We start from the raw sequence: 18,590 nt of genomic DNA, 5'->3' as shown, positions 1-18,590 counted from the left end.
TGCTCAGAGCCCCTCCTGAGTTACCTCTTCCTGGCAGAGTGCTCAGGCCACTCCCAAGATCTGTTCTCCAAGGAGTGAGGCAGGAGGGAGGAAAGGCGATGTGTCTTTGCCCACAGCTTTAGCCAGGCCTTGATCAGTACCCTGACTTTGGGATGCCTCCCCTGGTCTTGAAAGGCCCAGTTACGGAGTGGCCACCAAGACAACTGTACAGATGGTCTGGTCTGGGATGGCTGCTTCTCCTGCTTCTGTATTGTACCTTATGACAGGGACTGGGGCAGAAAAAGAAAGGGTGGGTCTGGAGACACCACTGACTCTAGGGCCTTTGCTAGCCCCAGGGGCCAAATCGGCATCCCAGCAGGTCCTGCCCAAGAGACCCAAGTGAGGAACTGAGGGAGAGCAGTCCCAGGGTACAGCAGGGCCCTGTATCTGGAGGGGGTTAGGGTTAGGACAGTCCCCAGTGACTTTGAGCTGTTTCCCAAGCTGCGACTGTAGCGCGGAGTCATACCCGCTAGAACATAAGCACATTAACCCTCGAGCAAAGCTGCGCTGAGTCCGAACTCCGTCCAGATGAGGGTGCTAGAACTGGCCAGAGAAGGCTGCCCGCCCAAATACCTTGATTTGAACCAAGGACGGCCCTTCTCCTTTCCCAGGACTCCTGACTCCCCCTCCCCAACTAGGTCTCAGCAGCGTCCGTGTGCCATCTTGTTTTCCAGGGGGCAGCACGGGCACCTCGCCCACCACATCCAGCACAGGCACACCGTCACCGTCAGCACCCTCTCACCTGCTGTCGCCGTCCTGTTCCCCTCCGACCTTCCACCTGGCCCCCAACACGTTCAACATGGGCTGTCGGGACAGCCAGCTGTGCAACCTGAACCTGGCTGACTACCCGCCATGCGCACGTGGCAACGTGGCCACCCTGCAGACCTACCCGGGGCTCGCCGATGGTGGCTTCCCTCGGCTGCCCGGAGCCCCAGCACCCGGCCCACCCCCTGCGGAGACCTTCATGCCTCACAGGACTCCAGCTCTGCTTCCGGGAATCCCCACGCCCCCCACACTGCCCAGCAGTGCCAAGGTGGACAGCTATGGGGGGCAACTGGGGCCCTTTCCCCCCGCCCAGTTCCCATACGTGGTGCCAGCGGGCAGCCCGGCACCCACCTCCTCGTCTCCCCATGTATTCGGCGGCGGGGGTGGCGGAGGCCCTGGGCCTCAGGGCTCCTACAATGCCTTCTCCCTGCACAACCCTTACAACCTGTACGGATACAACTTCCCCACCTCCCCGCGGCTGGCCACCAGCCCAGAGAAACTGGGCAGCTCCCAGGGCTCGCTGCTCTGTCCATCCCCATCCAGTGGTGCCTTTGCTGAGAGGCAGTATCTCCCGGCTGCAGCGGACCCTGGGCTTCATGGGCTCGGGGCTCCGGGTACCCATCCGCCGGCACCCAACGCCTGCGATGGCCGCCAGTATGGACCCGGCCCCGGCTCTGCTGCCGCCTCCTCTCAGATGTCCGTGCACATGGCATGAGACTGCTCCGGGCAGCGATGGCCTCTCCGGGCAGCCGGAGACTTCGGCCCATCCTCCCACCGTGTGGGCCCTGGCCCTCTTGGCACACTGGCAGAGTCATAAGTAAAACTTCCAGCTGTGTCTCTCTGCACATAGACTATCCCTGGATGGCCCCCTCTGCCAGGCCAAACCGACCACCCTTATGTCCAGGGACCTCTGCCTTCAAGAGTCTTGACGACCCCAGCTTGGGCATGGGGCCCTCGGGCTCTGACCGCAGGCGGGGTAGCCTCTTTCTCCCCTGGGCATCACCCCCAGTCCTGGGGCCTCAGCTGGCGGAAAGGCCTGGATCTTGTCTCGAGCCATGTCTCTGCGGATGGGTTCACGGAGGGTACACGTCCATCAGCAACCCCCACCCCGCCACTGTTAGGGCAGAGGGCTGTTGGGCTGGCATTGGATTTGGCTTCCGGGCTGGAGATTGACTTTGGACACGGGCTCCCTTCACCTGATCACGTCTTCACCCTGGAGCCAGGCCCTGGACTTCTGCCTGATTATACTTGGGGATGGCAGAGAGCAAGGGGGTGAGAGCATGAGGACCTTTCCAGGGGCTATGGTGGAGGGTGGGCGGGGTGAAGGGGGAGAGAGAGAGAGAGGGAAAGAAAGAAAGAATGAGACACTGAGTGAGAGATTTAGGCAGATACAGTGACAGACAGAATGAAACAGGCAGAATGGGACAGAATAGGACAGAGACTGAATAGATCAGAGACAGGCAGACCATGATAGAGAGTGAGAGGCAGAGTAACACTGAGTGAGAGAGACAGAGGCACACAGACAGGGAGGCAGCAGCTGGTGAAAGGTAGCTCGTATCTCTTCCAGAGACAGTCTCCTCCTGGCACTACAGAAAGACGTCCGACCCAAGACTCCCCGCCCACCACCACTGCCCCACCCCGACCCAAGGTCGGGTGTCAAAGTGCCATGGGGGCAGACCGAGAGGGTGGGCAGCCAAGCATGTAGCTTCTGCGACCGTGAGCCGGCAAGTCTGCCCCTGGGACTCCCGAGCCCCACAACGGGCAGCTTAGAGAAGGGCGGGAGGGGATCTAGTCACCCAGGTTGATCACCCGGGGTGGCTCGGGTCCACTGTCACCCTCCCTCCTCACCGGGCTAGGTCTTGTTCGCATGAGTTTCTCTAGAAATACTGCCGCCCCCAGCCCGGCTGGCCCATGGGGTGAGCGTTGCTTTTTGAAGTTTCTTTCCTTTCCTTGTATCCTTCGAGTCCTTTACGCTACAAGCTTGGAGCAAGAGAGCATTTAGTGTGGCATTGGAAATGGTACCGGAACTCAACAGTTATAGGGATTTTGGCTTTGAGGTGTTGTAGATAAACGTATTTATGTGCCTAGCGGGAATTCAGTGCGATGAAGAGAGATGGGCAGTAAAAAGGAAATGTAAAATATGTATGAAGACAAAGGTGTATAAAAATTTGCCCTCTGCACGGAATTCTGTTTCTAAGTGCCAAGCACAGACACTTCCCAATAAATCCTGCAATTGCTTCTCCCGCGCACACGTTCCTGTGCCAAAGCCGGTCCCGAGCGGGGTGGGCTTGGGGGTGGGGCTCGCCGGCTCCCGGGAGCCGGGGAAAGATCCGGGGAACCGACGGGTCTCGGGCTGGAGAGAGGGGCCTAGTTTGCCCACTGGTCCCTGGGCCTGGGCAGAAGCAGTTGATGGTTTTTCCTCCAGGAGATATCTATTCTGTGCATAGTGTGTTGAAGTGGGCATTTGGGAGAGGCCAGGGACCAAGAAAATGGAGATCGCCTCTGCTCGACGGCAGGGCAATGGTATTGTGATCTAGTGGAAAGAGTATAAAACTGGGATGCAAGAGCCTTGGGTTCTAGTACCAGCTCCGGCTTGTTGGGTGACCTTGAACAAGTCAGTTAACCTCTCTGAGCCCCAGATTTCTCTCCCGACAATTAGTCTTTACTATTTATTTATTACTATATACTGTGGGCCAAGGTCCAGGAAGAGTACAGTGTGTTTCCCTGCCTTTGAGGAGTTTACAGTCTGTCTGCCTAACAGTGATCACTAGCTGTGTAAGTGCCTGTTCTGTGCAGAGCGCCGAATGAGTCACTAGGGAATGCACATGGCAGTTGACTTTATAATCCGGGGAGGGGAGGGGGTGTTGGAGTGGGAAAAGGAACAACATATAAAAAGAGCTTTATACATCAAAACTAACCGTAATCCCCCCTTTCTCCGCCCCCCATCCTCAGTCCAGAATCCACAAAGTCTGCATCGTGCTACTTGACATGAAAGCTGCAGTTTCCGTTTCCTGCTCCTCGGGGGTCCCAGCTTGCTCCCGGCCCACAGAGCTCTGGCGGCACCAGTGAAAGAGGGGCCGGCGGCTCTGTGTCCCCCGGCCCCAGCCCCCCAAACCTGAGCCACGCCTGCTCCTGCAACGACCCCGTGCACAATGGGCACAAGCAGTCAGTCACCTTGTGTGCAGGCCACGGCGGCTTGGGGAGAGAGAGGGGGCGGAAGGCAAAGGAGGAATGAGGGGAGCTGCATGTCGCCAGGGAAACAGTCCGACCACCGCCAGGAAAGCCAGGCGCGCTGCCTGGAAGAGAACAGATTCCAGCAACTGGTGAATGCGAGAGGAGGGGCGAGGAGGACGCGGGCCGCGGAGGAGAGGCGTCCCTCTCCTCCGCGGCCCGCCGCGTCCTCCTCGCCCCTAGTTTGCCTCTAGGGAGGAGGCTCATTCATTCATTCAATAGTATTTATTGAGCGCTTACTATGTGTAGAGCACTGTACTAAGCGCTTGGAATGTACAAATCGATAACAGATAGAGACAGTCCCTGCCCTCTGACGGGCTTACAGGCTCAGAGGAGAGAGCAGGGCGGGGGAACGGGAACGAGAGCAGCTTCAGGGGAAGAGGGCAGGGCAGGACGTGGAGCTTCTCGGAGGTCAAGCCGGGGTCTCTACTTTAGGAGAGGAGGTCGGGGGAGGATGAGGAGGGTTGAGCGAACTCTCTTGAGCGGGGCAGCTGCAGCAGCTGGGGTTGCCTTGCCGCCCCGCCTCTTCTAGAAGACCGCGACGCTGCGGGAATTTACTCCACGTGTTCCTCGTTCTCTGACAAGTCACCTAGAGCAACGAGGCTGCGGGCTACCGGCTGGGAGCCAGGGAGGGCCGGGGGCTTCCCGCCCTGGGCCCGTCGGGCCCACGGAGGGAGGCCCCGCCCCCTCCCGGCCCCTTCCCCAACTTCCTCCGGGTCGGGGCCCGGGGGTCCGGAGACGGCGGCGCCTCCCTGCCCGTGAGTCCTGAGGGAAATAGTGGGGCCCGAGCCGGGGCAGGTCCCCGACGCCCCCGGGGCTCAGCATCGCGGCGCGGCCGGGAAAGGAGGAGGGCCTTGAGTCGGGGAACTAGGACTTTGGGGGCCTCGGGCCCCTTTCGGTGAATTGCGTCGGGCGTCCTCCGAGGGCCCAGATCCCTGGCCCGACCCCGCCAGGAGGGACCTTTCCACATCTGGGAGGGGGTGCGGGGAGAGTGCACCCGGGAGCTGCGTGCCCTTCTCTTGGCTGTGCTGGGGCTAGAAGAAAGGGAGGGGAGGTAAGGCAGAGGTTGGAAGTGTGGGGGTGGGAGGATGAGGGGAGGGCGGGACCGAGGACCGGGGCCTAGACGAGGTAGGGCAGAGGAGGGCGAGGAGGGAAAGAGACGGGAAAGAGAAGCAGCGTGGCTCAGCGGAAAGAGCCCGGGCTTGGGAGTCAGAGGTCATGAGTTCGAATCCCGGCTCTGCCACTTGGCAGCTGTGTGACTGTGGGCAAGTCGCTTCGCTTCTCCGGGCCTCAGTTCCCTCATCTGTAAAATGGGGATTAACCGTGAGCCTCACGTGGGACAACCTGATTCCCCTGTATCTACCCCAGCGCTTAGAACAGTGCTCGGCGCATAGTAAGCGCTTAACAAACACCAACATTATTATTAACATTATTAGGGCAGAGGAGGCGGGCCTGGCGAGGACCGGACTGAGTGGAGGGGAACTATGGTGATAGGGTCTTTCCGGAGGCCCACTCTCCGGACCTCCGCCTCGACCGGCCGTGGAGCCGGGTTAGTGGGACCCACGCACATCCCCAAGCGGCAGGGGCAGCTAGCCGGCCGTGGGCGCGGGCCGTGGGCGCGGGCCGTGGGCGCGGGCCGTGGGCGCGGGCCGTGGGCGCTGTCCGAGGTCCTAGCGCCAGCCAGACCGGCCGGCTGCCGCGGCCTCTGCGGCTGCCGGTTGGCGTCCCCGTCCCCCGTCCCCCGCCCCCCAGCCCGAGTCCCGGGGCGCACAGGGAAGGTCCCGGTCACCCCGCCCCGGGAACGGCTCCTCTGGGCGGAAAGGTGGAGCCCCGCCGCCCTGGGGGGACCTGGGCCTGACCCCCAACGGGTCGTGGTGCCCCGCGGTGCGGGGTGGCGGATCTGCGGTGGATTCAGCCTCCGGGCCGCGGACCGAGAAGCCCTCTCCCCGTCCCACCGAGCGACCCCCGGCCGGCTCGGCCCCGCGCTCCTCCCCCGTGGCTGGGCTGGGTTCGAGGAGGAGGAGGTAGGTCGGGTCCGTTCTTCGGATGGAAAGGAACCATCAGAGTGGATTGAAAGGGAACTGCGGGGCGAGGCGGGAACGGGGGGCGGGGCGCTGCTTGTCGGTCCTGTTCGGGCCCGGACCCCTCCGCCTCGCCCGGCCTGGCCCCGACGACTCGGCATCCCGGGAAATCTGCCCCGAGTCGCCCTCGCCCGGCCTGCGGTCAGTGGACTTTGTTTCCCTAGGAAGGGGCTAGGGCCGGGACGGCGCGCCGGCTCCCCCGACGGACGGGGTTGGGGTTGGAGGGGGAGGAGAGGTCATGTTGACGAAGGTGAGAATGAAGGTTCTGCTCTGAGAAGAAATGAAATTTTTAATCGTAATGGTTAAGCGCGCGCTATGTGCCGGCCACCGTTCTGAGCGCCGGAGTAGATACGAGATAATCGGGTTGGACACAGTCCGTGTCCCACTTGGGGCTCACAGTCTTAATCTCCATTTTACAGACGAGGGAACTGAGGCACGGAGAAGTGAAGTGGCTCGCCCAAGGTCATACATTAGACGAGTAGACAGTAGAACTCAAGTCCTTCTAACTCCCAGACCCTGGCTCCATCCACTTTGCCAAGCTGCTTCCCAGGTCGAGACGCCGGCGGACCGGAGTCCTCATTTCCACAAGTCTGGAGTGCAGCCAAGATCACAAGCCCTCGGGAGCTCTCAGTCGCCCCAGGAACCATGGCCGCCGTGGGTGCCGGGTGAATTTTGGGCGGGGAACCTGGGACCCAGAAAGTGAGGGCGACGTCACCCCGGGGGAGGAAGGCGGAGAGGTTGGATTACTGTAGCCTGCTTGACTTTAGCCTCTGCCCCAGCACTTGAATCCCTGGCTCCCAGGGCCCCTCTCCTCGCAGTCCCTCATTTTTTGTAGCAGGAAACTTGGCCGTTTGGAGCCCTAGCCCCTCTCTTCAGGTGCAGCCTGCTCCATCAGCCTCCTGCCTGGCTCCTCTGAGTATACTTAGCACATCGTACAGTGCACTGCACACAGTAATCACTCAATTAATATCATATTGATTGATCGATACGTCTCCAAAATACTCAGGGAAAAGATCTGGGCCTACTGCCCCGGCAGTTAACCCCTCAAAGGGTTGAGCAACCTGAATACTGGCTCCCAACGTTGCAATGGGAGCAGTCCTCCTTCCCCAGGCAGCTCGCCCACCTGCTTAGCCAGGCAGGCACACACCAAACAGGATGGGCTTCTGTCAGAGCACAGTAAAGCCTCCCTCTCCAGCCCTTTCCAAACCAAATTCAGACAGATGCATCTCCCTCTGATTCTGCCCCCTCCCCATCCCACACCAAAAACCTTACACGAAGCATCTCATTTGTCCACACACCCTGGAGAAGCAGATGAAGAAAAGTTGAGGTTTCCCAGACTTTTTTTATGGGAGATGGGGGATTTTAGGAAGGAGCTTCCCAGTGTTCGGTGCCAGGACACACACAACAGTTGTGTGATCGAGGGCGCCTACAGAGGGGTCTGAAGGTCGCTTGAGGGGATGAGGCCTGGTTGCTGGGCCTGTGATGTTGCTGTTATTTTTGGATTCTTCTTAACTCTACCTCTGGGACACGTTGAGGCGTAAGATGAGAAAATTTTACTCAAAACCCACACTGGCTTAAATGGAGTGTGAGTCAGCTCGCTAGGGCTGAAATGAAGCTCACAGTCACTCAGCTCCACTGGGGAAATGTTTTCGGAGAACGGATGGTGGTAGGTTACCCAAACAGCTGTTCTATGTGGCCCTGAACCTCAGCACATGCAAACAAGGCGAGCAGAGCAAATGTTTTGAAGGCCAGGTGTGGTGGTGAACAATCCAGTGTAGCAGTGGACTGTGGAGAGACCATTGCAGTGGAGAGACCAGACTTGTGGGTCATAGTTGGGAGAGGGCTCTCTCTCCTCAAGCAGGAATGGAGATCAGAGGGACTACCTGCGGAGATCCTGGTTGCCCTAGAGGTTTCAAACCCCTGTCGCTCCAAACCTGAGGGGCAGCCTGGGGAGTCTGGGCACTTCTAGCTCTGCCTTCCACTCGTGTGTTGCCTTGGATGAGAAGCAGTGTGGTTCAGTGGGCTTGGGAGTCAGAGGTCGTGGGTTCTAAACCCGGCTCTGCCATTTGTCAGCTGTGTGACTTTGGCCAGGTCATTTAACCTCTGTGTGCCTCAGTTACCTCATCTGTAAAATGGGGGTTAAGACTGTGAGTCCCATGTCGGACAACCTCATTACCTTGTATCTATCTCAGCACTTAGATCAGTGCTTGGCACAGAGTAAGCACTTACCAAATACCATTATTATTATTATTGGGTGGTTTCAGAGCCTTCCTTAGGCTCTGGGCAGGCCGGTAGCAGGGCAGGAGAGTAGGTGAAGAAAGGTGTAGCAACACCCTTGAGCAGCAGCTGTCAATCATGCAGACTGCCCAGCCTATCAGGGAGGCCTAGTACCTGAGAAGATAAGAAGTAATACACTCTGCCTTGTCTCCAGGATCCCTACCCAAGGTAGGACAAAACAAAGGAGAAAACACCAGTTACCAATCCCCTATTTCCTGAATTGGAAGTGAGACTGGAAACTCTGGTTTTGAGAGCAGTGTATGGGATCGGTGAAGATTCTTTATATTTTCTCAGTGCTGATCCCACATGATGTTGGCAAACCTCCCTCCCCAGCCCCCCTCTACCTTTTTTATGCTATTTGTTAAGCACTTATTTGTTCCAGGCACTGTACTAAGAGCTGGGTTAGATACAAGCTAGTAAGGTTGGACACGCTCCAACAGTTCTTAATCCCCATTTTACAGATGAGGTAACTGAGGCACAGAGAGGGGAAGTGTTTTGCTCAAGGTCACATAGCGGACAGATGATGGATCTGGGATTGGAACCCTGGTCTTTCTGACTCCCAGGCCCATGCTCTATCCACTAGGCCATGCTGCTTCTGTTTGAGAGACAGTTGGGAAGGTTTTGTGTTAGGATCTCTATGTGTCTGTCTCTCTCCATCTCTCTCCCTCTCTGTGCCTCTGTCTCTCCCCCTCTATATCTCTGTCTCAGTCTCTGGGTCTTCTCGAGTGGCGCTCTACCCCAGCCCCACATTTGCCTGCAATTAAGCGGCAGCTCTGTGGATTGGAACTCAGTGCTAGGTGGACATTAGCAGTGGATTGGTGTGGGGTATACCCGTGGCCTTCTGGGCCCCTGAGGGCCTGCAGGCTGGGACCTGCAGGGAAGTGTAGTTGAAGTCCCAGCTTCTGGATTGTGTAATCAGGGATGGGTTGGGGGACTTTTGCCTTCAAGCCTTGGGGAAGGCAGGTTAAGGGATGGAAGTGGTTCCAAAGTCTTCACTGCCCAATACTGCCCTGTGACTAGAGAGCCGTGGAGGTTGGGGAGAGAGAGCTCAGTGTGGAGAAGAGGGTGAAGGAAAAATTGGGGTTGGGGCAGAGTGGAGGATGAAGGATTCCCCCCAGATTGAACCTCACTCTGGCCTCCTGACCGCTGCTCCCCTAAATTCCATGGGGCTCTCTTCCCCACCATAGCCCTTGCCACCACCACCCCTCCCTCTCTCCCAGGTGGACTGAACCGTTGGCCAGGGATCCCATTGGTGATGATGGAGGAGAATGGGCGGCTGAAGGGGTGAATCATTTCTCATATGTAACCCTTTCAGAGGGACGAGACCCAAACCTTTGCTGCTACCCACTACTCTGAAACGAGGGATCAATTGTATGTGTTAAGGGTTTATTGCGTGCAGAGCACTGTACTGTGCAGCATTGAGCTGGCTGTGGTCTGAGACAATGAGGAGAGGAGACTGGCAAACTGCCCTTGAGGAAGAAGCAGGTTTCTCCCTTCTACCTAATCTCCTCGGTGCTCAGTGCTTGGCTGGGAGCCCAGGAGAATATCCCAACAATTATCTGATAGACAGAGATGGATGGATGGATGGATGGATGGATGGATGGATGGGTTTTATGTCCACCAGTCATATTGTTGTCCATGCTACACAGTTGAGAACAGTGGTCCTTGTCCTAGGATGGTGGATTCCTTTGCTTATCAATTGTCAAGGAGATGACTTTAAACCCTACTATGCTGGAAGGGTGGGTCTTTGAGACACTGAGTCACTGTGGAATGGTGGTGGCCCCTCCTGGAATCTTCACCCAGGAGGAATGGTGGGTTGTGCCTTCCTCATCTAAGAGGCAGCCCTGCCCAGAATAGTTGGCTGTTGCCTCAAAACACCCTCCCTGCTAAAACACACCATAAGCGATGGTCCTGAAAGATAGGATTGGCAAGCAGATGGAGCAACCAGGCTGGACTTGAGAGAAACTCTACCAGTTGGCCTGTTTGGTGGAGTCTGAGTGCTCTTGACTGGACTGTGCTTGTAAGTGGGAGCCTGCCAGGGGCTGGATGCTGGTCCCCTGAGCGGGGGGCTCTGGGCACTGGTCCTCAGGATTCCTCAGCAAAGGTGTCTGGCCTCTTGGAAAGGATAAGATCACAAGACCCGAAGTCCCAGAATGCAGTCAGCTCGCTGGAGTGGAGGCAAAGCTCACAACAATGAAGGCCACTGGGTGGACTGGTGGATAAGAATGGTCAATAACAGACTCCCCAAGCAGCTGCTGTTTGGGGCCCTGAAAGGGGAGCCATTCATGCTGGGAGGCAGGACAAACGACAAACATTCTGAAAGCCTGTCCTCGGGGACTGTGCCTGGGAAGCGGTTCTCTGCCACAGGTGAATGCTGTGGCAAAGCTTGAGAAAAAAGCCTTCTCGCTATTTTTGAAGTAGTGGAGATGGAGACGATGAGATTTTTCCCACTGAAAAGCTCCAACTTCTACCTAAAAGAGTCAATCAAATTTATTAAACACCTACTTTGTGCAGAGCACTGTACTAAGTGCTTAGGAGAGTACAGTACCAGAATCAGCAGATATGTTTCTACCCCACAATGAACTTACAGACTAGAGGAGGAGATGGACATTAATAACACTAATTAAAATTATATAATTGAAAATATGTACATAAGTGCTTTGGGGTGGGGGGTGGGGCAAATATCAAATGACCAAAGGTCACAGATTGAAGTGCACAGGTGACGCAGAAGGGAAAGTTGGCCAGGGAAAAGAGGGTTTAATAGAGGAAGGCCTCTTGGAGGAGATGTGACCTTAGTAATGCTTTGAAGTGGGAGAGAGTGATGGTCTGGTTTATATGGTGGGGGGAGGGCGAAGGGAGGGGGAAAGTTCGAGGCTAGGGGGAGGATGTGGGAAAGCGGTCGGGGTGAGATAGAGGAGATTGGGGGCAGAGTGAGTAAGATGACACTAGCGGACCAGAGTGTGCGCACTGGGCTGTAGTAGGAGATTAGTGAGGTGAGGTAAGATGGAACCGACTGATTGAGTGCTCTGAAGCCAAAGGTAAGCAAACCACATGACCGGTGAATGGGGCTCTGAAGTGGGGTAATGGAACTAAACTGCAGTTCCAGGACAGAAGAAATTGGAAATTCACATAGGAGCATTGCCAGTCCCTAATACAGTGGAGTAAATCTGTCTTCCCTGATCCCACAGCGATGAGCGCTTTTGTCTCTTCTCTGGCCCCATCCCCAGCTCCAGCTCCAGCACCAGCACCAGCAGCCCGAATGAATAAAGCCTTGACCTGCCGAACAGCGCCACCTGCAGGAACCCCTCTGGCAGCTCTCAGGTGACTCAGAGCGCTCTGAACTTTCTATTTAAGTGGAGGTCGGTGGGGGTCAGAGAGGTCAAATGTATCTGTGCTCCAGGTCACTGAAAGATCTGCGCTCGCTGTCCTGGACTCGGATCTTCCTTACTGTTTCTTTCTCGCTCTCATCTCCCGTTACCATTCTCCCATCCTCTCCAAAGTCAAGGCATTAGCAGGGACGTAGTTGGTCTTGGAGTTTCATCCATTTAGACCCCCAGAGAAAGGACAGGGGGTGTACCTTTGCAGAGTGAATGTCGGCTAGGCACCAGATTTTCCCTGACTTTCTCATGGCAGCGATGGGCATCTCCTCATCCCCACAGCCCAGACCAGGGAGAAGGGGAGGGCCTCAGGGGCAATAGGAGAAGAGGGCGAGAAAGCCAGAGTTGAGGAGAGGGCCTCCAGGCCCGGCAGGCCTCTCCTGGGGCTCGGGGATTTCAGCGGCTCACCTACAGCTGCAGCCGCAAATAGCCACAAATATTTTCCCCACCGCGCCACCCGCTGGGCCGGTCGGCCTGACCACCTGTGCCCTCCCGCAGACCCCTCCAGACCCACCTCCTGCTTCCCCCTCCCCCCCCGGCCCACTCTCCCTCAAGCCAAACTTATTTTTGGCTGCCTTGTGCGAGTCATTAATCACCTCGTGGTTGGACATTTTGAACAGGGCAAGGGCGATGGGGGCCCCGGGGCTAAGCTGTTTCCAGACGGACAAGGCCGAGCTAGGAACCATCTCTGGATTTGGGGGAGACTCCTCCCCAGGCCCAAGGAAGGATGTTCCCTCAGGAGAGCCCAAAAGGGTCAAGATGGGGGTAACCCAGAGACTGGAGGAGGAGCTGGGCCTCTGCCGGGAACGGAGCAGTTGGTCAAAGATGACACTTTGTAAACTATGTTGAAAACCTTTGCGGGGAGGGAGGGTGAAAACTTAATTAGTCCAGCAGTTCAGCAATGGAGGCCAGAGGCATATTTTTAGAGCCCAGAAAGGCTCTCCAGGAATGCAAGCACATTGGGACTGCTTGTCCCTGGCCTGGTGGGGGTGGGGGCATGGGGATGGGGGCTCCCAGCTGGAATGCAGTGGCCTTCAGTTTCTCCGTGGGGCTAGTGGGGGTGATGGGCAGGCAGGTGGGAGGAGGGAGCGGCTGGGATCCAGCTGGGCTTGGGGGGAGGTGTGACTGAGGGGAGAGAGGCTGCGCTGCCCCCTTACTAGGGTATGGATGATGTGCTCACAGCTGGGAGGGAAGGGGCAGAAGGGGAAGACAGGACAAAGGTGAATCTAAGCTGATGGAGGGGGCTTGCAGTGAGCACTGACTTCCAGCTGGAGTTGCAGAGTGTAAGGCGGTGGCCCACAGGGCTGAGGGCAGGCATCTTTGGGAAGGGAAGAGAAGGAGACTGATATTAATTTTGATATTTATGAAGCTTACTTTGTGCCAGGTGCGGAGTACATTCGAGATCATTCGATCAGACCCGATCTCTGCCCCAGATAGTGCTGGTTAAGAGGGAGGGAGAACAGATACAGATGAAGAAACCGAGGCCGGAGTGGGTAAACACCTCACCCAAGGTCACACAGCCAGCAAATGGTGGGGTCAGAGCTAGGTCCAGACTCCTGGTCCCCCATGGAGGTTTGCCATCACACTGGCCATTCCCCAAGGCTGACTGCTCATTTCTCCCCGGGTTCCTAATTCTTGAGATGTGCATTTGGGAACTTTGTCGTAATGGGAAATGAGGGGATGTGTTCCAACCCATTCCCCTTCCCTTCTCCTCATCCCCATCCTCACATACATGGTACAGAACCCACAGTCATTTATAGAACAAAAGGGTAGGCCTGGGCTGTGGACTTGGATTCCTCCCCACCTGGTCCAGACCTCAGCTCTCACTGAGTCTGGTCTCCCGGAGCTGACAAGCAGCCCCTCATCCCCACTGGCTTCTCACGGGGTCTCCAGACTGTGAGGGGTTAACTCCACCTGCATCTGCTCTGGTCTCTCCTTTGCTGGTAGCCTCCTCCTCCTCCTCCTCCTCCAGTCAATGACAGGGTGACACTGAAAACTCCCTGTTGGCTTTTAGTCCACAAGATGCATTAGGTCGTTTTGCTGTTGGCTTGGGGTCCATGAGGAGCACAAAAGCCATTTGCTGTTGCCTTGAGGCCCATGAAGAACATGAGATTATTCTGCTGTTGGCTTAGGGTCTATGAGGAGAGTGAGATAGATCTGCTGATGCCTTGAGGTTCACGTGGAGCACGAGTCTGGTCTGTTGTTGGCTTGGAGTCCACGAAAAGCACTAGAGCCATCTGCTCTTGGTTTGGTGTCAGTGGGGAGCGTGAGATGGGTCTCCTGTTGGCTTGGTGTCTACGAGGAGCACGAGAGCCATTTATTGTTAGTGTGAGGTTCATGGGGAGCATGAGATCTGCTTTAGACTCTCTTGCTTGGTTGTGCTTGGTCCAGCGTTTTTTCTCCCTAGGTGGATCTCCCACACTGGTTCTTTCTGAACTTCATTCTGTGCTTTCCAATTTTCCCAAATCCCTTTAAATTCTGGTCCAAGGTGTTAGCCACCACTCCCTCCCAATTTAGCATGACCTGGAAGCTTCATGAGTGTAATGCTGTTTCCTTATTGGGGAAGCGCCCAGTGGGTATTCAATAAATACCCTTATTAGTAACTACTACTATTGAGTTCTTCACTGTGCCCTTCCCCAAGCCCTTAGAAGCAGTGATAATATTTTGTTGAGCACCTACTACTTGCAACATACTGAGCTAAATGCTTGGGAAGTACATAGAAACCCAAGACCCTTTCTCTGGCCTCAGAAAACTTGCACAGTGCCCTTCACTGCATGAAAGAGACTTCTGCCCAGTAAATTCCATCCTGAAGATGTCCTTAATTATGGTATTTGTTAAGCACTTACTATATGCCAGGCACTGTCCTAAATGCTGGAATAGATTCAAGTTGGATTGGGCACAGTTACAGTTGCTGGCCCATATGAGGTTCACAATCTGAGTAGGAGGGAGAAAGAAATATTCAATCCTCATTTTATAGATGAGGAAACTGAGGCCTAGAGAAGTGAAGTGGCTTGCCCAAGGTCCCATAGCAGGCAGTTGGCAGAGCCAAGATTAGAACCTAGGTCCTCTGACTCCTAGGCTTGGAATCTTTCCACTAAGTCCTGCTTCATCTTCTAGGCCTCCCTTCTCCTCAAGATTTGGTGTCAACTCTTATTTTCCACCTCAAGCTTCTCTCCTGGCAAGGCTGTTGCCTTGAACCTCCTTTCTGGCTCTGCTAGGACCACCCTTTGGACCCACTCCACCCCTATTAGAGAAGAGCAGAATTGGCAAGATCAGAGTTCTGGCTTTGGACTCATATCACAAAGGCAAATGGGCTCTGTTCCTTTTAGCCAAGTTTCCTCTCCTCACTTGGGACTCTTAACCTCAAATCCTAACTGCTTCTTTCCCTCCCTGCTTGAAGCGATTCTTGGGTCTGTCTATAACGACCAGAGAAACAAGTTCCAGTGCATGAAAAATTCAGCATCTGCATTACAAAACCATGTGTAAGAGCACATGGAAAACCAACATCTACTTCCCATAAAAATTAATGATGGGGTGGGGCACACAGCTGCCCAGCTGAGAGGAATTGAGCAAAATTGTATATTGGTCAGAAATTCACAATTGTATGAGGAGGAACCTCCAACCAGAGATCTGAGTGGCATGAATGAGGGACAGAGCTTGGAAGTCAAGGGGGAGTCAGAGTGGACACTGGCCCAGGGACGTGGAATTCTTTTTGAGCATGACATCTCACTCTAGGCTTCAAGGCTCTCCATCACCTTGCCCCTTCCTACCTCTCCTCCCTTCTCTCTTTCTACTGCCCACCCCGCACCCTCCGCTCCTCTGCCACCCACCTCCTCACCGTCCCTCGGTCTCGCCTATCCCGCCGTCGACCCCCGGGCCACGTCCTCCCGCGGTCCTGGAACGCCCTCCCTCCTCACCTCCGCCAAACTGATTCTCTTCCCCTCTTCAAAACCCTACTTAATAATGTTAATAATAATGTTGGTATTTGTTAAGCGCTTACTATGTGCCGAGCACTGTTCTAAGCGCTGGGGTAGACATAGGGGAAGCAGGTTGTCCCACGTGGGGCTCACAGTCTTCATCCCCATTTTACAGATGAGGGAACTGAGGCACAGAGAAGTTAAGTGACTTGCCCACAGTCACACAGCCGACAAGTGGCAGAGCTGGGAGGCCTTCCCAGACTGAGCTCCCCTTTTTCCTCTGCTCCCTCTACCCCCCCCTTCAAGTCTCCGCAGCTAAACCCTCTTCTCCCCCCTTTCCCTCTGCTCCTCCTCCTCTCCTGTCCCATCTCCTCAGCACTGTACTCGTCCGCTTAACTGTATATATCTTCATCACCTTATTTATTTTGTTTAATGAGATGTACATCACCCTGATTCTATTTATTTGCTATTGTTTTAATGAGATGTTCTTCCCCTTGACTCTATTTATTGCCATTGTTCTCGTCTGTCTGTCTCCCCCGATTAGACTGTAAGCCCGTTAAAGGGCAGGGATTGTCTCTATCTGTTGCCGATTTGTACATTCCAAGCGCTTAGTACAGTGCTCTGCACATAGTAAGTGCTCAATAAATACTACTGAATGAATGAATTGGGTTAATAGGAGATGATGACTCCCTTCTGGACTGTAAGCTTGTTGTGGGCAGGGAATGTGGCTACCAACTTTTGTATTGCACAAGTGCTTATTCTCTGAGTATAGTAAGTGCTCAGTGAATACCATTAATGACTGATGATGATGCCAGTGATGGTGTTGGTTGTCAGAGGCAGGAGAGAAGACAACTAAGAGAGAAGCTCAGCTAGCAGGTGAACTTGAGAATGAACGGGGAGAGCTGGGTAATGACATTAATGTGCAAATGAGGATTCAGATTAAAAATATGATTGCATTTGTAAAAAAATTAAATGCGAGCCCCTAGAGGACATATTTACAGTTGGCTAGATTATCAACTCCTTGAGGGCAGAGATTGTCTACTAATTCTATTGAACTCTCTCTAGGGCTCAGTGCTCTGCCCTCAAAGGTGATCAATATATATATATATTTGTCTTTTGTATCTTTACATGACACCACCTTCTTTAGAGAAGCTGCATGGCTTAGTGGAAAGACCACGAGCTTGGGAGTCAGAGTTAATCCTGGCTGCTCCACTTGTCAACTGTGTAAACTTTGGGCAAGTCACTTAACTTCTCTGTGCCTCAGTGATCTCAACTGTAAAATGGGGACTAAGACTGTGAACCCCACGTGGGACAACCTGACAGCCTTGTATCTACCCCGGTGTTTAGAATAGTGCTTGGCACATAGTAAACGCTTAACAAATACCATTATTATTATCACTGATGGACAGTTCATCTGTGAATGTGTGCCTCATAGGTAAATAGGGAGCCATAGTCCTGGCCACAAGGAGTACACAAAAAGGCTGTCTTTTATTGCGTTGTCATATTTCATGTTTGCAATGACTGGTAGTTTTCTTTTTTGTCTTCTCTCATTCCTTATGAAGCTTCTACTTAAAGAGAATCATGTCCCTCTTGGTAGCAGTACTCCATGCTGGTCTAGCTCCAGCTGTTGACTCCAAATTTTCAGCTGGGAGGCAGCATTGTCTGAGGCTTTGTTTTACCGTATTCTTAAAAACGTTTCCTCTGCTCTCCTTGCTTTTTGATTCCCAGTTTCAACTGCCTCCCTCACCATCCAGCAGTTTGCTTATTCTGCTGTCACTCATGACATGTCCCCATCTCAGTGAAGTCGTGTCAAGGTTCACAAAGCTTCAATTGCTAGGAGGCTAACCATGTTCCAGAACTTGATTGTTCATGATCTTGTCTTGCCATTTGATATTAAGTATGACCCATAAATAATGCCGATGAAACTGCCCAAGAAGCTGGATGTGATAGGCCTGTGTGGAGTTCAGGTCTCCCAGCTGTAAAGAAGCTCAGTCAGCGCTAAGAGCTATAGACTTTTAATTTGGTCTTAAGCCTGATACTGTGTCACCTCCAGACTCTGACAGTCTCACCGGGGATGTGCTGGCTCTTGGATTTGGTTTTCTGCTTTCTTGTCCATCCTGTGCTGCTTAGGTAACATCATTCTGTCACAACTTTTAGTTTTATGCTGCCAAAAGGAATTTTGGGTGTGTGATGGGTTTACTGAATACCTGTGATGTGCAAAGCACTGTAATAGGCACTTTGAAAAGTACAACAGATAGGCAGGATATGTTCCTTCCTCTCAAGAATCAACCAGTAACATTGACTGAATGCCCACTCTGTGCAGAGCACTGTACTAAGCACTTGGGAGAGCACAATAAAGATGGGAAACATTATGTCCAACCCTCAAGGAGACTACAGTGTAGAGAGGGATGCAGAAATAACTACTTTCCCGATGGGAGGAATAATAGCAAATGCAAGATATAAGGAACTTTCAAGCACTCAGTACCACACCCTGCCCACAGTGATGTTGATTGAAAATCAACACCTTCAAGAAGAGAGACAAGACAGCTAACTGTGGATCTGATCCTGAAGTATCTCATTGCTCTTTGTTTCTGGCAAGGTTCTTGCTAGGGTTTTTCCTCCACTGGTCACTGAAAAACCCCCCAAAAAACTTTTAACTATACACTCCCTGAATCACATGTAACTTTTAGATGAAATACAACACAGCAGATGAGGCGGTCCCTTTGTGATGGAAGCAAAAGAGACCCAGGGCTATCTGCTCCCATCAAGTTGGAATAGGCAGCAGTCTCAAGCAATGGTTCCAGGCTCCACCCTCCTGAAGTTCTGACGAGCTGAGGGACTGGAGAAGTCTTAATAGGATCCAGTGACTGATACCACCTCCCATCCCCCACACCATCCTACCA

The 18,590-nt window shown here is 54.1% G+C and overlaps 1 protein-coding gene across 1 annotated transcript in view; it reads left to right on the top strand.

Annotated features, from left to right (window-relative positions):
• Positions 1-3,047, top strand: part of TBX15 (T-box transcription factor 15) — a 38,369-nt gene extending 35,322 nt beyond the window's left edge. Inside the window, exon 8 of the mRNA XM_029081488.1 lies at positions 714-3,047. Coding sequence (XP_028937321.1) covers positions 714-1,519 — 806 coding nt within the window. The 3' untranslated portion in view covers positions 1,520-3,047. The remainder of the gene's footprint in view (positions 1-713) is intronic.
• The last annotated feature ends 15,543 nt before the right edge of the window (positions 3,048-18,590 follow it).

The sequence above is a fragment of the Ornithorhynchus anatinus genome, chromosome 16, assembly GCF_004115215.2.
Source record: "Ornithorhynchus anatinus isolate Pmale09 chromosome 16, mOrnAna1.pri.v4, whole genome shotgun sequence".
In the NCBI taxonomy this organism is placed as follows: Eukaryota; Metazoa; Chordata; class Mammalia; order Monotremata; family Ornithorhynchidae; genus Ornithorhynchus; species Ornithorhynchus anatinus.
Note: the sequence above shows the minus strand (reverse complement) of the source record. Positions and strands in the feature narration are given on the sequence as shown.